The 18927-nt window shown below is 34.1% G+C and overlaps 1 protein-coding gene across 3 annotated transcripts in view; it reads left to right on the top strand.

Moving 5' to 3' along the window:
• Window positions 1–18927, top strand: part of LOC136042010 (arf-GAP with GTPase, ANK repeat and PH domain-containing protein 1-like) — a 223948-nt gene that overhangs the window by 162990 nt on the left and 42031 nt on the right. For all 3 annotated transcript variants that reach the window (XM_065726849.1, XM_065726846.1, XM_065726847.1), the window contains one exon: window positions 14730–14844. In XM_065726849.1, the coding sequence (XP_065582921.1) occupies window positions 14730–14844 (115 nt within the window). The remainder of the gene's footprint in view (window positions 1–14729; window positions 14845–18927) is intronic.

Below are 18927 nucleotides of genomic sequence, written 5' to 3'. Positions count from 1 at the left end.
GCCACAAAACGACATTAAAAATGCCACAAAACGACACAACATTTTGCCTTTGTAAATGATTTTTGAAAAGAAAGTTTTATTTAAACCTTAATACTTAAGAAAATTAATAACATTCTCTAAACTTAAAATATTCTCCTAGCTATAGCAGATTTATAACAATAAGATTAAATATCGTTAAAAAAAAGTTGAATAAAAAAAAATTAATGAGATTATGAAAAATAGTACATAGGAGTATGGGTAAGGTCTATATCACGATGAGGTCCAGTAAAAATATAAATACAAATTGGGTCAACTCGTAAGATAACACACAGGAAAAAAAAAACACACACAATTAAGAAAAAGCAAGAAAATCGTGGTTCGAAAGCATTAGCAAACGCCACTAAATTTTAGACATTTTTCCATCAGCTGGAAGGTGTATTAAAATCTAATCAGCTGCAAATCTTTTTTTTTTTGGCTTATTCTGCTATTTGTTTTGTATTCGGTTAAGTTGGCTTCTGAGTGGTTGAAAAGTAGGTTTTAAAACCCCCCTAAGCTGTAACAAACGATTTTGAAAGTTATAACGAATAATATATTTAAATTAACTCATAAAGAATTTGAATTTGGAAGTCTATGCATGCTCTGTTTTTTCTAAAATTACGTATCCCTGACGTAAAGTAAATATCCAACTGAAATAAAATTAATACTAATAACCGTATAATATTTTACAATTTCTATTTTTATATATAATGAACAAAAGCAATTTAAGTGATAATAGGAAGGTTCAACATTATGCTACATAAGCTGTTCCTATTTCTCTTTTTTCTTCTGTTAAATCATCCTCTGATTTTTTTTTCTATTTTGAAAAAAGAAGAAAAAATCAAATTAGTATAATAAAAAATTTGAAGACTTACATTAACCAGATATTTATTAAAGACGCGCTTTTGTTATTATTTTTTCCTAGTTTCATAGCAAGAGGAACCAGAAAAATCAAAATAGCAAATATTTATTTTTCATTTTTGTTTTTTCCCATGGCCTTGTTTTCAAGATAATGTGAACAGAAAAAAAACACATCTATTGTCAGCTTTTTCCTTTTTCCTTTTTCTTTTTTTTGTGCCTAGCACGTCTAAGAAAGACAGACTATCGGGTCTTTGCTCTTTTTTATTAAGATGAAGGACTTAATCCTTACCTTCAGTCTTGTCATGATATATTTTGGCGTTGAATTTAAAAAAGCGGTTTTGACTGCGGAACAATCCAAGTATCACTGACAAGAAAGGGCTTCTTAAATGAGACAGAGACGGAGCTAAGTTTTTTCAGGGGGAGGGGGGCAACTTTAGACTGTGCTGCTCCCAGCTGCACCATCAACACTGTAAATATTATAATTTTTGCCCAAAACATTATAATTTAAGCTCGTTTTGCCGCCCCCTAGGCGTGCCTGCCGGGGCGCTTGGCCCCTCTAGCTCCTCCGCTCCTAGATCTGGTTGAAATGAACTACGTATATTCTCTTTCCATGGCTTTTATCGGGGTCGTTGCGAAATCAAGATGAAACATTAAAGTTGAAACTTCGTTTCTGGAGTCATATATAGAAAAGCCCAGTTTCTCTTGATGCTTCACTTAGACAAGAAGCTATTAAAAGGTCTTGAAATTGAGTCTTCCTTTTGGGAAGCGATCCGAAAGCAAATTGAATTTTGAATGAAATTTGTTTTATAGAAGTTGAAACAAGCGATTGAAAGATCTAATGTCTAAATCAAACTCTACTTTTTTCTCTTTTTTCCTGTACCAAAAGACAGTATTCTAGATACTGCACTAAAAGAAAAATAATAGAAACAATCAAGATAGTTAAGCTAAGGTGGAGTCGTTTGTTCTGCCGTGGACGCCGGTATTAGGCACTTCTCTTAGTTTCTAGATGTTGATGTTAGTAGGATCACGTACAATTGCTATATAGACTCTTCTCTTCTTTATATATATATATATATATATATATATATATATATATATATATATATATATATATATATATATATATATATATATATATATATATATATATATTTATAATATATGAATATATATTATATATATATACATATATATTATATATATATATATATATATATATATATATATATATATATATATATATATTTATAATATATATATATATTTATAATATATATATATATATATATATATATATATATATATATATATATATATATATATATATATATATATATATAATTTATACGAACTATATAAATAGACTTTGTACATAAACTTTATATGCCTACTTTTGTTCTCTGGTATGCTTCTCACAGTAGCTAATGATTTGTACATATACATAAATTTTATTTAGACTTTATAATTAAAGTTTTTATACCTAGTTATAAGTATATACAGTAGGATATATACCTATTTATAGGCTTTGCACATGGACTTTATATTTCTACTTTTGTTCTTTGGCAAGTTTCATACAGTATTAATTTATACATAATTAGATTTTATACCTATTTTCAGGGACGTACGCAATGGGGGGGGGGGGGGGGATCGGGCCTGCCCGCCTGAAATCTTACAATTTTTTGTTTGTCCATAATTTTCTGTTGCTTCTGACAGAATAAGGGATAGAGGTATATTACTGATCTAGACATAAGTTGTTAATTGTTTTCGATGTTTTTCAGCCTGTAATTACCTGACTGGGTCACCACCATAGTATTTATCCATTTCCTGTCCAACATCTCACCCTTGGTCAAGGAATCTTTGAGCTAACCGTTAGTTTTTAAAGATTATCTGTGCGTGGATGGTCCTCTAGGGGATGAAGCGGTTATTCTTGCAATTAAACCCAGGCCTTTTCAGTTGACAGTCTGAAACCAAGTGTTGCTAAAGATAGGACAAGTGTGAAAATGTCGAAAAATCAAAATTGTTCTCCAGCTTTGGGGTAAAAACGATGAATTAGAGAGCTTGACTCGGAAAAAAGTGGTAATAGTGATCAGCTGAACATTGCCGTTGCAACTGAACCGTCGACATCAGCTCAAGAATCAATATCAAATCCTTAGGTAGAAGCAGACAAAGGTGATGAAATAAACATTGACGTTAAGCTTGACATTGGAACTTTTTTTAAAAGAAGAGGATCGGTTTGCGATGGAAGACATTTTCTTTATTTATTTTGTGTTCCGGTGGAATATAGTATAATTTATGGAAAAGTCATTTTAAACCAAACAAAAACTATCCTTTCTCAATTCATTTCACAGGCTCAAAAACAAAGAAAGTTTCAAGTTAGCTGGATGGATACTTACAGCTGGGTAGTATTTTCTTCAGTGAAAAGGGTGTTTCCCCTTTGTTGCTTGTGCTTTGCTTGCTTGTGATTAAGGAAGGGGGTCTCCCCAAAATTTAGGGCAGCTTGTCATGGACCCTCACGTGAATTGGAGAAACCCCCTGGAAGACTATTCTAAACATCAGTCAAACTCCTACCATAAATACGGTGTTGTTTGGGAGGAAAGTTGTCTGGCAATAGTGAGCAGTTAAAAGTCTTCTATAGTGGAAGTCTTGAATACTCAGAAAAGAGGTGAAATAGAAATAAGCAAAAACGGCTTCATCACATCATAGAAACAATACCGTTGTTTGGGCGGCAAGGACTTGCACTACGTGGACACGAGGATTCTGGGAATGACCTTTGTAGAGCCTGTAAAAAACGATGTAAATTTTAGGACGTTGCTTAGCTATCGAATGAAAAACGATCCAGTAATAAAATAGGCATTGAGAATAGTGCAGGCAATGCTTAATACTTCAGCCCCAGAATTCAGAACGAACTAGATGATATTTTTGGACAGCTCATTACTGCAAAGATTGTTGATCAAGTGAAATTGGCTCTTTTTTTCCATCCTAGCCGACGAGACAACCGACATATCAAGGCAGGAACAGATGGCTCTATGGCTTTGATTTTTGGGCAGCGAAACTTTTCAAATCAAACAAGAGTTTTCAAGTTTGCTGTTGTTAGAGACTTGAGAGGTGAAAGCATCGGTTACTTTATCCTAAGTCGAATGGAGAAACTTGGTCTCGATATGAAACTATGCTGGAGACAAGGGTTTGATGTGGCTGCAAACATGAGCAAGCTTTTGTCAGGGGCCCAGGCTTTTATCACGAACGAATATCCACTCTTCAAGTATGTTCACTGTGTCGCCCATTCCTTGAAAGTGGTATTGACGGACTCGAGCAAGATCCTTGGTATCAAACACTGTATGATGGCTATTCGTGAAACAGTTAATTTCTTTCACTTCAATACCAAGCGAAGCGCTGTCTTAAAAACTTACACTGAAGTCAATCTGAAAGGCGTGTGCGAAGTTCGATGGATCGAAAGACACGATGCAACACAGATTTCAAAGCAATTAGTTGTTCCGATCTTTAAGGTCCTAGAAGATATGGGGACAAATAGAGAACTCCGTGAGTTCGTTTAAAGCCAGATGTCTGCTCCATAACATCCTGTTATTGGACTATATAGTGACCCTCATTGTGATGGATTTTTTTTTCTGGGGCACACACTGAATTTGTAAAAGCTGCTGCAGTTAGAAAACATCGATGTAGCTATGTGTATTCAGTATGTCAAAAGTATAACATAAATGTTTCAAGATACACGAAATAAGGCGGAAGAGAAGTTCGGTCAGCTCTTTTCGGAAGTCACGTGCATATGCCAAGAACTGGAGGTCACCATTGCCATCTCACATGATATCCCAGCGGAAAAGCCCATAGAATTTTACTATCGAGTTTCCCTTTTCATCTCATTCGTGGACCAACTCATACAATCACTCGAATCTCGGTTCACAAAGCACAGAGTTATTGTGAAAGGCCTCAGCGGACTTTTGCCATCTTTTGTCGTAAAAGAATCTATATGCTTCATATCTAACAGCTTGGAGTCCTGAGCTAGAAGCCTGAGCTTCAACTATGCCGGGCTAAGTGGCTGAAAGTAGCTCTCTATTTTTTCCAAAGACGGCAGTGCAGAGCCTGGATGAGCGTAAGCAAAGCATATTTCCCAACGTCCTTATGTTACTCCGCATTTTCTGTGTTGTTCCCACTTCGACAGCATGTGCAAGGAGACCATTTTCTTCAATGGAAAAGGCTAAAAACTTATCTTTGCAGCCGAATGGACGAAGGCCGACCAAATGGCTTGGCACTTTTGAATGACCATCGAAATGTTTCTGTATCAGCGGATGAGATTCTGGAACATTTTGCTCTTAGTTCTCCTCGTAGGTCTTAAATTTCAATATAGGGCGAGTCTCACAATGTTCTCACAGTAAGATTCTCACAATGTTAAGCTGTTATTTTATATACATACATAGACTTCATACACCAACTTTGTATAGAATTTATAGATATATTCTATATACCTACTTTTTTACTTTGGTAAGCTTCTCTCACAGCATCAAGCTAATAATTTATACATATGCAAAGACTTTGTATACTTGCTTTATATAGACTCTATGGGTATACTTTATACAAAGACTATGCTTACTTTGTTCTCCAGTATGCTTCTCACAGGGTTGATTTAATAATTTATGCATATACGTAGACTTTATAATGCTTAATTCATATAGACTTTATACATAGATCGTATATACCAATTTTTGTTCTCCGGTATAATTCTGACAGTATTAAGCGTGTAATTTATGCATGCTTTTGTACCTTAATATTCTTCTCTTAGTACATTCTATTTTAGTTTGTAAACCTGGTGTATATTCGTATTAGACTTCTAGAAAATTGACTTGTAAATTAACCCAGTTTAATGTCAATTTGGGTCTTGCCGCCGTTTCACTGAAAGATCAATGGTGGTTATCATAAATTTGAATTCCCTAGCTTATCAATTATTTCTCCTGCTTTTGAATTTAGTATTTCTTAGAAGCTGGTAATTTTTTATCTACATTAAATTATTCTTCAAGGTACAGTGACCCTAGAAAAATTGTACCGTTAATAAACGAAGAAGAAAATCTTAAAAACAGCAAACGAGTCTATGGAAAGTAGGAAGAAAAGGGAGATTAATTGTAGGAATCACTTGGCAAAATGCAAGAAGGCATCTTGGGTGGAGAAATAAAGATTTTTAAATATAAAAACAACTTAATAATTAGAAAAATCCAAAAACAAAGGAGAATAAAAGAAAATGATGAAATGGAGTATATGCAGCTGCTAATCGATGACACGAACTATGGACGTAGAATATACAATCAATGGGCTACTCATCCGAACAACAACAGAGAAACAACTAACCTAAAACATCTAAAGCAACGTTGCCAACAAGGCATAATTTTACAGTTTTTGGTACAATTTAGAGGATCTGGTACAATATGGTACGCTGAGACATTTCATAGCACAATCCCTAATTTCTGGCAGATTTCGGTACATCTCAAGCTACCTGTTAGAGAATTCGGAGGGATATTCGTTGATATTTTACAAAAGAGAATTTTTTAAGAGTTTAAAATTAAACATCGAATTAGAAACTCTGCCTGAAATCGGTTTCTGAGTGAGGAGGAAGATATTATTTAAAGAAAAAAGATTACTTGTCTTTCAGTGTATTTATTATTTTGTCTGTGAAATGGAAACGCATAGGTAGATAGATAGATAGATTTATTCACACGAAAGCCCAATTGGGCCATGGAGACATACACAAAACAAGCGAAAAAATACAGCAACAAAACATAGACTGAAAAGACTTTAAAACTAATTATTTAAGAAAATTATCACGATACCTCATAGCTACCCGGACGAACTTTCCAATATTATTTACATATAATGCTGTAATTTTGCTAAAAGAAATCTTGGTAAAATTGTCATTTATCTAAAGCCGAACTGGTCTCACATCAGTTGTTTCTCTGCTGTCGTTCAGAGGAGTAGCTCACTGATTATATATTTGGCTTCCTGGGTTTTGTTTATGGAGTAGTAATTGTATGTATTTGGTTGAATTGGTTTAATCTTATTCTTATAGGAAAGAAAACAGTAAACTACAAAAAAAAAGAAAATAAAAAATTAGCAAAAGAGTTAAATAAGACGACTGTTAGGACTAAGACGAATTGCTGACTAATTATACTCCAATTCCAAAATTATCGTAGTAAACAAAGTATAAATTCGTAGCGATAGTAATCCATCCTAAACCTCTTTACGCCCCTTTACTCAGAAACGTATAAATCGCAACGAAAATATCACGGAATGATTAAAAAACTCGATTATATCTTTGTTAACGCTCGCTGAGGGAAATGTGCATGTTTACTAAAAATTTTAGAATACCTAATGTTTTGGCCCATTCTTAATACTACACATGGTTTGAAAACGAGAAGACCTTACAAGATTATTAGTAGAAATCCCAATCCATCGAAAAGAAGTGACATGTCGTATGTAAAATTGGCTACAATCCAAGGGACGAGGAGAATCATTAGATTCTTATTTCAGCATCAAGAATTGTTTAAAAATGAAATGTCTACATGAAAATGAATCAGGCACGATGGACATGGAAAGACATCAGAAATAGTAACATAAGATGCGATAGAAGATCAGTTGAATTCTGATTCATATCTGGATTAATCGTCGGAATTATAACTGCAAAACGGCTGTGCACATTGCTAATTAAAGGATCCACCCAGAAATATGCATATAATTGCTAATCCCCGACAATCTTGGACTAATATCCAATGAAAATTTTTTTTTTTAGCTTTGACGCATTAAGCACATATATCCATTGTTTCATTGGAAACGTACTGTATCAATCGAAAATCTAGTGCCTGAAAAACGGATTGCTCTTAAGTTGATTTTGTTTTCTACCTAATATTAAAAACTTGCATACTTAGAGGTTTTTGACAAGCAAAACTTGCGAGCCAAAGACCAAAGCCAAAGTTGGACCGTAAGCTAAGACAAAAACTTGGCTTGATTCTTTCAAACAAAAAAAGCTCGGGATCATACTTCCAAAAGGTTTTACAGGTTTAAATGTGGACAGCGAATTAACGGAACAGCTATCGCTTCAGTTTTTTTGATTGGCGAAATAAAATTTATGTTTAAGGGTGTCAATGAGATTGGCATCACTGTTAAAATAGCCAACACCGAAGAAATGAAAAAGGTACTGAGATTGTGGATAACAATTAATCGAGAGTTGAGAAACAGAGGGAACAATTTATATTATTTCATTCATGTTTGCGAATCCGTTTCTTGGGCTTGGTAGGTTTTTCTCCTCTTCGTCAAAGGGAATTTCGAGCAGTGAAGAACGGGCGAACGCACACAGTGGTACACACTATTATGGATATAGGAAAACCTATGGTCTATATTAATGAACTTATGCCTAGCTGATAGAGCATTTAGCACGGTCTCAGACTGACTAGATGGTCTGTGGATGTGTCAATTTTTATGATTGGCAAGTTGCTATAAATAGCCGAGAGATACAAACTCAGCTGATTAGTCCATTAGATTTGTCCCAAGACTTGAAAAAAGCCAAGAAAGACTGCACCAGTCGTCTGTCATATAATCAAGACAATGCTGCAAATTTTTGCTGCTTGAAAATGCACCTGATGAGTTGTAGTACACTAGAAATAAATCTGCAAGAGTCTGGCTAATAAAATGTGCAATGCCAACAGAGGGCCTACCTCGTGTCTGTGTAGCGCTTGTGCTAAACGCCACTAATTTGCAATTTCTAAAGAAATTGTCTGGTCAGTGGTAGCGCACTGGAGACGAATCTACAAGAATCTGGATGCCGTCTGAAGGCTGCCACCGACTCCTTTAGCGTTGGTGCGACTTTGTTTTCTTCAATATGGAATATAAGCGTAACGGCATCTTTGTTGCAGATGTGATTTGTATGCGAGTTTCTGTTTATATTCAAAAATAATTTACACTACTAAAGTTTTTGATTTTTCCATAATAATCAAACTCTAGCGTTTAAGATTACACAAAATTTCTAGTTGGGCATAAAATCTAGTTGTTGTTTACCAGTATTGTTTTTTTTTGTTTTTTTTCAAGTCTTCGTTTTTTGTTGGCTATTTCCAACGCACGTTGTAAAAGCTAAATATTCTCCCCTATTTTACGCAAAGTAGATAGTGATGCTTAAGTGTGTCAGTGTGGAAGAGTTTATATGCTAATGTGAAGGCAAATTAATAATCCCTCTTATAAAGCATTCAAGGTGGGCACTAAGTCCTTTACTTGAATAACTAGCGTAATCTAATCCCCATAGAAGAATCTTGATTAATACTAACGACTTTCCTTTATACATACTTCTGCTGAGGACCATAAAGTTGCCTTTTTTTAGTTTCAGTTTTGCATCCACTGCAGTGTTCTTGATGGCAGAGTCCAAAGTCGGACAAAATTACCCACTGCTGACATTGCTTCTTTAGCGTGTAACGTTATGCGAAAAAAGATCGAGATAACACCAAGGACACCTTTTTATAAACCGGGTTGACACCAGAATCAGTGAATCTTTGAAGGATCTTGATTAATACTAACGACTTTCCTTTATACATACTTCTGCTGAGGACCATAAAGTTTCCTTTTTTTAGTTTCAGTTTTGCATCCACTGCAGTGTTCTCGATGGCAGAGTCCAAAGTCGGACAAAATTACCCACTGCTGACATTGCTTCTTTAGCGTGTAACGTTATGCGAAAAAAAGATCGAGATAACACCAAGGACACCTTTTTATAAACCGGGTTGACACCAGAATCAGTGAATCTTTGAAGGATCTTGATTAATACTAACGACTTTCCTTTATACATACTTCTGCTGAGGACCATAAAGTTTCCTTTTTTTAGTTTCAGTTTTGCATCTACTGCAGTGTTCTCGATGCCAGAGTCCAAAGTCGGACAAAATTAACCTCTGCTGACATTGCTCCTTTAGCGTGTAACGTTATGCGAAAAAAGATCGAGATGACACCAAGGACACCTTTTTATAAACCGGGTTGACACCAGAATCAGTGAATCTTTGAAGGATCTTGATTAATACTAACGACTTTCCTTTATACATACTTCTGCTGAGGACCATAAAGTTTCCTTTTTTTAGTTTCAGTTTTGCATCCACTGCAGTGTTCTTGATGGCAAGGTCCAAAGTCGGACAAAATTACCCACTGTTGACATTGCTTCTTTAACGTGTAACGTTATGCGAAAAAAAGATCGAGATGACACCAAGGACACCTTTTTATAAACCGGGTTGACACCAAAATCAGTGAATCTTGGAAGAATCTTGAGTAATATTAACGACTTTCCTTTATACATACTTCTGCTGAGGACCATAAAGATTCCCTTTTTTAGTTTCAGTGTTGCATCCACTGCTGACATTGCTTCTTTAACGTGTAACGTTATGCGAAAAAAAGATCGAGATGACACCAAGGACACCTTTTTATAAACCGGGTTGACACCAAAATCAGTTCTTGGTCCGAAATTTTGTAACTTTTACAAGCCAAAATCTTGGTATCACTGTAGAAGACGTGCTCAGTGAAATTAAGGAGTTAAATTTTGCCTGTCTGAAAAAGGGTACCTTGGTCTATAAAATGTCTTTACCCCTTGATCAGTAATTGCTATTTAAGCTGGAGGTTTCAGCTTATTAGATGTTTCATCATTTTGAACCTAGAATTTTTAAGGAAGATAGACTATCCATCGCGTGTTCGCTTCATTGTTTTTTCTTGTATTTTTTTTTTTTGCAAAGCTGTCCGACGAATAGTAATTAGGCTTGGTGAAGTAGTGGGAAGTTACGTGACATTTTGTATTGATAACTTGCTGAATTATGTCACACAAGTCACGAAAAATGGTGGATAGGATGTTAAAAAAAGAAAGTAGTCTCTTTTGTCAGAGTTACGGCTGCTAAATAATCGTGTAAAAATTGGATTTTTAGACACTTAGATTTTTTTTGACACAATTAAATTTTAGATTTTGAGGTAAGCCACTGTTTCTACTTATTGGCGCTTCTTCAATCCCAAATTTATATATGTTACCGTGATTGTCCGAAATTGGTCAATGTCGACATTCACCAGTGAATGTCCGAAATACCCTTTTTTTTCTCTTTGGAGTTAGTCAGCATTAACAATCGTTTTATTCTTCTTGGTTCTTCCCTTGCCTCTTTTTTTGCAAGAGGCGTCGAATGAATGGTATTTAGCCTTTTGGATTATTTGAAAGTCGTGCGACATTTTACATAGATAACTCACTGAATTATGTCGTATATAAGTCACAAAATATTGTCGATATGGTTTTAGAAAGGAATCGTTGGAAGTTGAAAATGCCTATTTGTTTCTGTTTATTTCTGAAGCAAATAAATGTTGGCCTGATTGTTCGTTTTCGTTTATATTGTTTTTGTGAAAATGCCTGTTCGTTTCTGAAAATGCCTGTAATATTTTGTTTTGTTTATATGGCATAAAAGTTCATTCTATTTATTCGGTCTGCCATTCGACAGGGGAATATTTTCAGACTGGTTTGGAGAACCTCTCTTACGGAATTTCTTTTTAATGTGCGTTTGAAAAACGTACTTCTTGAGTTTTATCACCCCCTCTAAATCCCTTACAGTCCCTAACAGATCGCAAATGCTCTCCTATTTTTGGTGACATATTTTCTTTACTTGTGTCCAATCTGGTATTTATTCACTTGACTGTAGAACTTATTTAAACTGAGTTGTGTCTCCTTTGGTTCTAGGGAGAAACAATTATTTTAGTTCCGTAAGCTACATTAAGTAAATCCTTTAAGTTTACTCAATTCACAAACTATCCTATTTATTAGAAAGAATCTCCTTCTCTTGTCACCAAAGATGTCATTCCAAACTTTCAGCTTATTTGGAAATAAACTACTAACTTTGGCGACGTCACCCGACAGTTTAGTCCCTTTTTGATGAATTAAACAACTTAGGTGAAAGTTTACTTAATTCCCCTTGCTCTGTCTCTGGTGCAATACTTATTTTTATAGTAGGTTTTTATGCTTTGCTCTACTGAAGAAAAGCTTTCTCCAACTTTCTAATGATCCATTGGGTTTTCTTAGAAGAAAAACTTTGATTGAGTCAGTCTTTCTAAGCTTTTCTATCTAGCCCTTCTTTGTGAATGATTGTCTCACATGGGACACTTTTTTTTGCATTTTTATTCCCAAGAAACTGGAGTGTTTGTAACTAAATTGTTAAAATAAAAGAAAATAAACATAAGACCTGAAGAATGGAAGGCCAGGGAAATAAATTGTCGAATGAACTATTTTTAACCAGGGGTGTAATTTTGTTAAAACCCTTGGGGGGGAGGGGTGGGTAAAGCTGGAGCCAACTTGTCTAAGTTAAGTGAACATGACCAAGTGAAAAATGAAGAATGAGCCATTTAATGCCATAAAGCCAAAAGTATAATAAAGAAGACTGATCCGTTTCTCTGGTGGCTTGAATTATGTAGGCCTATCTTACTTTTCATAAGGTTTTTGAAGACGCTAACTTTTAGCCTTGGGGACTGGGGTCTGGTTGGCCGCTGCCCCCTATCCCCTAGCAAATTGCGCCCATGTTCTTAACCCATTAAAAAAAACAACTAAATGGACAATTCATTTTGTATTTAAACAACAAACGGCATGAAAAAATACAATATCAAACATTAAAAAAAAAATGTCAGATGCCATATTATGCCCACTAACTCTGAATAAAAATACATGAAATGCAACAGCCAAATTCAGTCTCACCATTAGTAATTTTAGATTGCTTCTCTCTGTTGTAACTTGTTGGTTGCTTTTGCTGTGAAAACGCAATCACGCTCTATTTTCGCTCTTGTGCTTTAATATACATTGAAACTTTCTTGCTTCTATATTCCTATTTTCCTTTTCTGTGATTATTTTTTTTTTGAATTTTTAAAACACATTTTACAAACCCCCTGCCCCCCATAGACAAGGGATTTTTTTCCAGGTCAAAATAGGATTATAAAGGAGATGCGTTTATCCACCATTTCAAATATAATTTGAAACAATAAAATAGATAGTCTTACAATGATGGGCAGATGCTATCGCTAAGTATCTTGTTTTGTGTTGGAGATCACTTTGGATCGTGCTAGGAATTTGTTCTTATATTTTTTTTGTACAACTATTTGAGCTATTTATTTTAATCTATTGAGTATTCACGAGAATATTAAAAAAAGTGGAAGAAAAAAGTGCGTCGAAATATGAGCTCAATAAGTAAAATGACTAATGGTAAAATCGGCCGTTGTTATTGGCCGTTCGTTTGGTTTCTTTATGCCTTTTATACGAGCGACTCTTTGAACTGTAAAATTCAGTATTTTTAGTACTTGACAGGTATTAAACCTGTCAACCTATGTCAGGTATTAAATTTGACAAGAAAAAAAAAATTGGACACGCTAATAAGGGCTTATGCCAGATTTGCCTCTCACTCAATCGGACTATCTGTCTTGGTTTTTTCTACAATTAGCCATGGGTTGATGCCCACAACTACTTGATTTTAATTCAAAATCAACGGAAAGACTCCAGGCGGGCTTGCCTTTCTAAAAGCTAAGAAACAAAAATTGGTCCAATAATAGTCTTACTTACTCCGGCAATTTACCCGTTCCATTTAACCAAAGACTTGGACAACTATAGTTTCTATTACTACCTTAGTTCTATGGCTATCTACCTTAGTTCTGCCCTAGGAATGACGCATGGGCGGATGATAGATAGACTTATCTATTAAAAAATGAACTGACATCATTTTTATACAATCCAAATAAGGGCTTATGCCAGAATTGCCTCTCACTCAATCGGACTATCGGTCTTGGCTTTTTCTACAATTAGCCACGGCTTGATGCCCACAACTGCTTGATTTTAATTCAATTAGATTTGCTCTGTAGTATGTAACTGTATAAAACTTGGGGATTTTATAAACAGATATAATATACTCATCAAAAACCTGTTTCTGATGTTATTTCAGAACGAGATATTTTATAACATTTTCCCTGTATCGGCAAGTAGGTTCGGAAATATCTTCATAAATGGCCTAGATATGCCATAGGTGTAAGTCCTCATAAGCCTCTTATACACGCGCCAGTTACATCAATCTATTTGTTTCGTTTTATAGGAGGGGGAATACCTTGCCAAATTAATGTACATATAAATGGATCTCTAGAGAAACGCATAAAAAAGAATGTTAGAAACGTGAAATTAGTGGTAATTTCTAGTTTTTAAGTTTGGCGTGTTAAAGGACCATATATCTACTCGCATTAAGTTTTAATCTTGCTCTTTATTTTTCTTTGAAGAACTTATTATTTTTAACTTATTTGACAAAGGAGCATCAGAAATGACGAAGGCATGGTTATGAATTTTCGGTGGAATAGCAGTTTACAAAAAATAGCGTTAGACGCCAATTTGTTTGGGAACAATAATTGTCATCCAAAGGGTAGTTAAAATTGCGTGTAATTGCTTAAAAACTGATGTTAATGTTTTTTAAATTAAACCGATAGTTTTGACATCTTCAGTCTCGAATTCTGGTCAAAATCCGGAAAATGCATGTTTTGAAATATACAACTTCGACGCAAAATAGTGTACCGAATAATTTTTGTCGCCGTAAACAAAGTTTAGTCTATACCAATTTAACTAATACCGTTGTGTAATCTGGCTTATAGAGTGCCACTCAAATAATGACAGCGTTGCCATATGTGTAAATTTAAAAATACAAATGTAAAGAGAAAGGTTTGTCCTGTTATTGGGATCAGTTTTAGTGTATTTAAGTAACTTTAGAGGAATCGCAGTAGTTGAATTTAAACAAGCTATTTCAAATTTAGAATAAAGCTATGATATTTGAAATTTACTGATTTAATTACAGGGCAATGAAAGCTCCAAGTCAAAGGGCAGAGTGAACCCTATTGTTGACCCAGCTCAGATTCAGAGCATAAAAAATGTACCTGGCAATCTCAATTGCGCCGACTGTGACGCCCCTAGTGAGTATTCTCTAGTACTATTTCTTTTTTCTAGGACTAGGGTAATAGACTACTAGCTCTGAATGTTGCTTTATTGCAAAATACTGAATTTGGTTATGATGTCCGTTGGGAGATAAGGCGAGAGTTTAATTTTAAATGTTCTAGTTAAAGGTTTTGTTGGACGACATGTATTAAAAAAATATTTTTTTAGAGTAAAACTATGTCATCCGCTTATGCTCTTTTGTGAAGACCGTGAAAAATATTTGCCTTCTTCCAAAAAACAAGCATAATTATAAGTCTCTTACTCCCTTCCTCTCCCCAAAAACGACCTGAAGGTTTAACTTTATCCCACAACTGTGAGAAAAAACAGGCACACAGTGTACACAATTCTTCGTCTTTTAATAAAGGCCACCGACCGTATATATTCTCTTTAAACTATATGAAACGCTTGCTTTCCTTCAGGAATAAAAAAAAAAATCCTATACCCATCTGCTTATTCGAAACCAGCTGACTGATTGTAAATTTCTCCGAAGAAATTATCACCTCAGGTAATAACATAATGTCATTGCTTCCATTAGGGCTTGGCTGGGTGTTACGGATACCTACCGATTATATAAATTGAAACTTGTCTAGGTTAGTTTGAAAGAGATGAGTATTGTACGTGTAGCTTGAAACTATATGCAACGCTTGCTTTCCTTCAGGACTAAAAAAAAAAAAAAAAAAAAAAAAAAAAAAAATCTTATACGCCATCCACTTATTCGAAACCCGTTAACTGATTGTAAATTTCTCCGATGAAATTATCACCTCAGGTAATGATGTAATGTCATTGTTTCCGTTAGGTTTGGCTGGGTGTTACGGATACTTACGGATTAAATAAATTGAAACTTGTCGGGGTTAGTTGCAAAGAGATGAGTGTTGTACGTGTAGCTTGACATTTAGGAGGAAGTAATGAGACTTGGCCAAGTTCTATTTCTAAGCAAAAGAAAAACAAGCTTTTCCAATTACAGTCAGGGATTTTATTGATCAAATAAGATGTCTTTTTCTATATCCTTTATTTCTAAAATGTTTGCGTTTTCCTTTGGGAATTACTGTGAGATGTTAATTATAAATATATTTCTTGTGGTTAATTGAAAAGAGATAGATGCTGTACGTGCAGTTTAACGTTTAAGACTAAAGACTTAAACCACGTCCTGTTTCAACGTGAGAAAACGGGTTTTTCTAATTGTAGTGCCAGATTGCATTTATAAACTTTGAAGGTGTCCTTTTGCTACATCCTACATTCCATTTTTTTTTTTTTGTATTTTACGATCTTCTTCGTTTTATTTGTTTCAGAATGTTGTTTTTATTTCGAAACTTTCATTTTTAAGTTTCATTTTTAAAGGATTAGCTACGAATTTATTTCACAATTTATTATTCTCCTTTTTTATTTTCAAAGTTTTCCTTCTTTGCAAAGTAAACTTTCGTTTTTATTATCCACTATAAATTTTCGAATTGAATATTTCATTCACCAATAATTAAGGTGTATTTTCCTTATATTATTTTTCCGAAGTTAATTGTTCTCTATTTGCATCTTTATGATCCTTCTCTTGCAAATCTCTTCCAATTGTTTAAAATTCTAGGGCATTTTATAGCACTGCGTTTTAGGTAAAGAAGGACGATCTGTGTTTGGGGAATTTCTTGGAATTTTAGAAAACAGGTTTAACGGACCAATAGCTGGTCCGTTCTTCTGTAATGGAACTTTCAAAAAAGGGGAAGAATGATTAATTATTAATTGCGTTTGTAGGTGTTACTAAAATATTGCTTGAAGAAAAAGTCTTTCTGCCAGTTAAAGAGGAAAAGGTACCTATAGAGACATCTACTTGTATTAATTGACAGTTCGGTAACTTGCAGTCAATCATTAATCTTCAGCTTTGAAAACAATTGGTTAATATTGTTCAACGGGTATCTGAAGTCAAGCTAGTACATCTCAATCATAAATTTTATATCCTCACAAGAGAGGTATTTTGTATATAGATTTGAATCTATAATGATATATATATATATATATATATATATATATATATATATATATATATATATATATATATATATATATATATATATATATATATATATATCAAACTTAATGCTTCAAATACTAAGGACAGTGAAAATTTGAATCTGATTTTTTGAATCAGTTTAGTGGAAACCTACACAAACGTATACGCCTTAAAAAAAAAATAAAAAAAAATCGGTAATTCAACTTTACTACTTGAGTAGACCGCGTGGGATGTGGGAACACGGATATTTTAACTTCGGTTTTGGGTTTGTGAATTAGTGTGTCAAATAGAGAGTGAGATTTGAAGTGTAGGCTATGGTGGTGCTGGATCTTTTGGGGCCCTGTCTATAACGCTTCATTTTTTTTTTTTTTTTTTTTTTTTTTTTTATACCCGTCGCCCGACGGGCTCTTCTGCTAGTTGTCATTTAATACTTTTAGGTGAATGAAGGTGTATGTGTACCTGGTCACGGCCCCTTCTCCTCCTAGACTAAATAAAAGAATAAAAATAAGACCACTCGAATATAAGAGTGAAGAAACCAAGCAAGTTCAGGCATGTTTTGCTTTTTCACCTTTGTTAAATGTCTTAATTACGCCCATGAAGAAAGTTAACTACTGTGATCTACTTGTAATGAATACCCAGGATGTTTAAAAGAGAGGAATGACATAGTGAAAAATATAAAGATGCTAAATCACTCCCGTAAATTTGTCTCGTACGGTGCTTTGAAGGAAATACTTGTTTTTATTTGTTATGAACAACATATACTTCTTATTCATAAATGTCTTTTCTAGACGTTTACGTGTACAGCCATTCGATTGGGGAGGGTTAACATCATAAATGCCCAAACAATGGTTAATACCTTTGAATATCCACGGATAAAGAAATATCATATTAGCAGCTCTAGCTCCAACCTAGTAAAGAGCGAACCATGGCCTAAAAAGTAAAAAAAACGCAATAGAAAAAAATTATCAGATGAAAAATAATGACCATTTAAAGCTGATTCTGGGATGGTGACTATTTCCATGTATAGAAAAATAAAGTCGATTCGATATCGAGTTTGAACCGAAGTCTAGTTTAGGGTTTTCGAGGAAGTAATTCTCTATCTGCCGCCTACCACCGAAGAGCCATAATGATACCATCTTTGTAGAGTCATTCCAATATTATATTGTATCTATAATCATTGTGCTGATTTGTAACCCTCTTGAAAAAAGCTTTTATTTCTAAAAGCTTTATTCTTGCTGATTTGTTTTCATACCATTAAATAGTAGCATAATGTATTGCAATAAATGTTTGGTGCATACAATATTGTATAAGTTGAGTAAGTTTGTGGTGAAATCGGGTTTTAAATTTGTCACAGTTTGATTTTTTATTAATTGTTTGTTTGATTGATTTGATTGAATTTTTATTTGTTTCCCATTTTATTTTTCTTGCAATTGGGTATTTTATAAATCACTTTAGGTAGCACGGCTGCCATTTTTATTAACATCTTCAGATTGAAAAAAATATATTAGTTTCGTTTTTAAGCCGTTAATTTTAGTTACGAGGATATATTCCTTGATATCAGTAAAATCAGCGTTTTAAGTTATGAAAAGGAACTATTTGTGATGAGAAACGTAAAGGAAAGCGGGCAAGTCATTTCTAAGAGTTTCTCGAGGCCATCATAAATCATTCGATATGGGAAATATAAGGGATCAAAGAGGGAACATTGTATAAAGGAATATTAGCTTTTATAATGAGATGTTTTTTCTTCCTTTTGTGAAATGATTTTGAAATATTACCAGGAAACTTTATTAATGTTCCTAAAATTACTTAGTATTAGGTAAACCTAGAAATATGTCCGTATTTTTTCTTTGCCTTAGGGTTACGGTATTGAACGAGAAAAATAGTTTTTTCGAGTTTCAAACACAGATGAAATAATTTTGTTTTCAAAATTATAACATACATTTGAAGCTGAATAAGTATTCATGCCAAAAAGGCTCAATTCAGCGCTGAAGAAGGACCACAATAACATAATTTTTAAAGGTAGGTAGGTAGGTAGGTTTTATTTTTATCCAAAATATTAACATAA

The sequence above is a fragment of the Artemia franciscana genome, unplaced genomic scaffold (assembly GCF_032884065.1).
Source record: "Artemia franciscana unplaced genomic scaffold, ASM3288406v1 PGA_scaffold_55, whole genome shotgun sequence".
Taxonomy (NCBI): domain Eukaryota; kingdom Metazoa; phylum Arthropoda; class Branchiopoda; order Anostraca; family Artemiidae; genus Artemia; species Artemia franciscana.
Note: the sequence above shows the minus strand (reverse complement) of the source record. Positions and strands in the feature narration are given on the sequence as shown.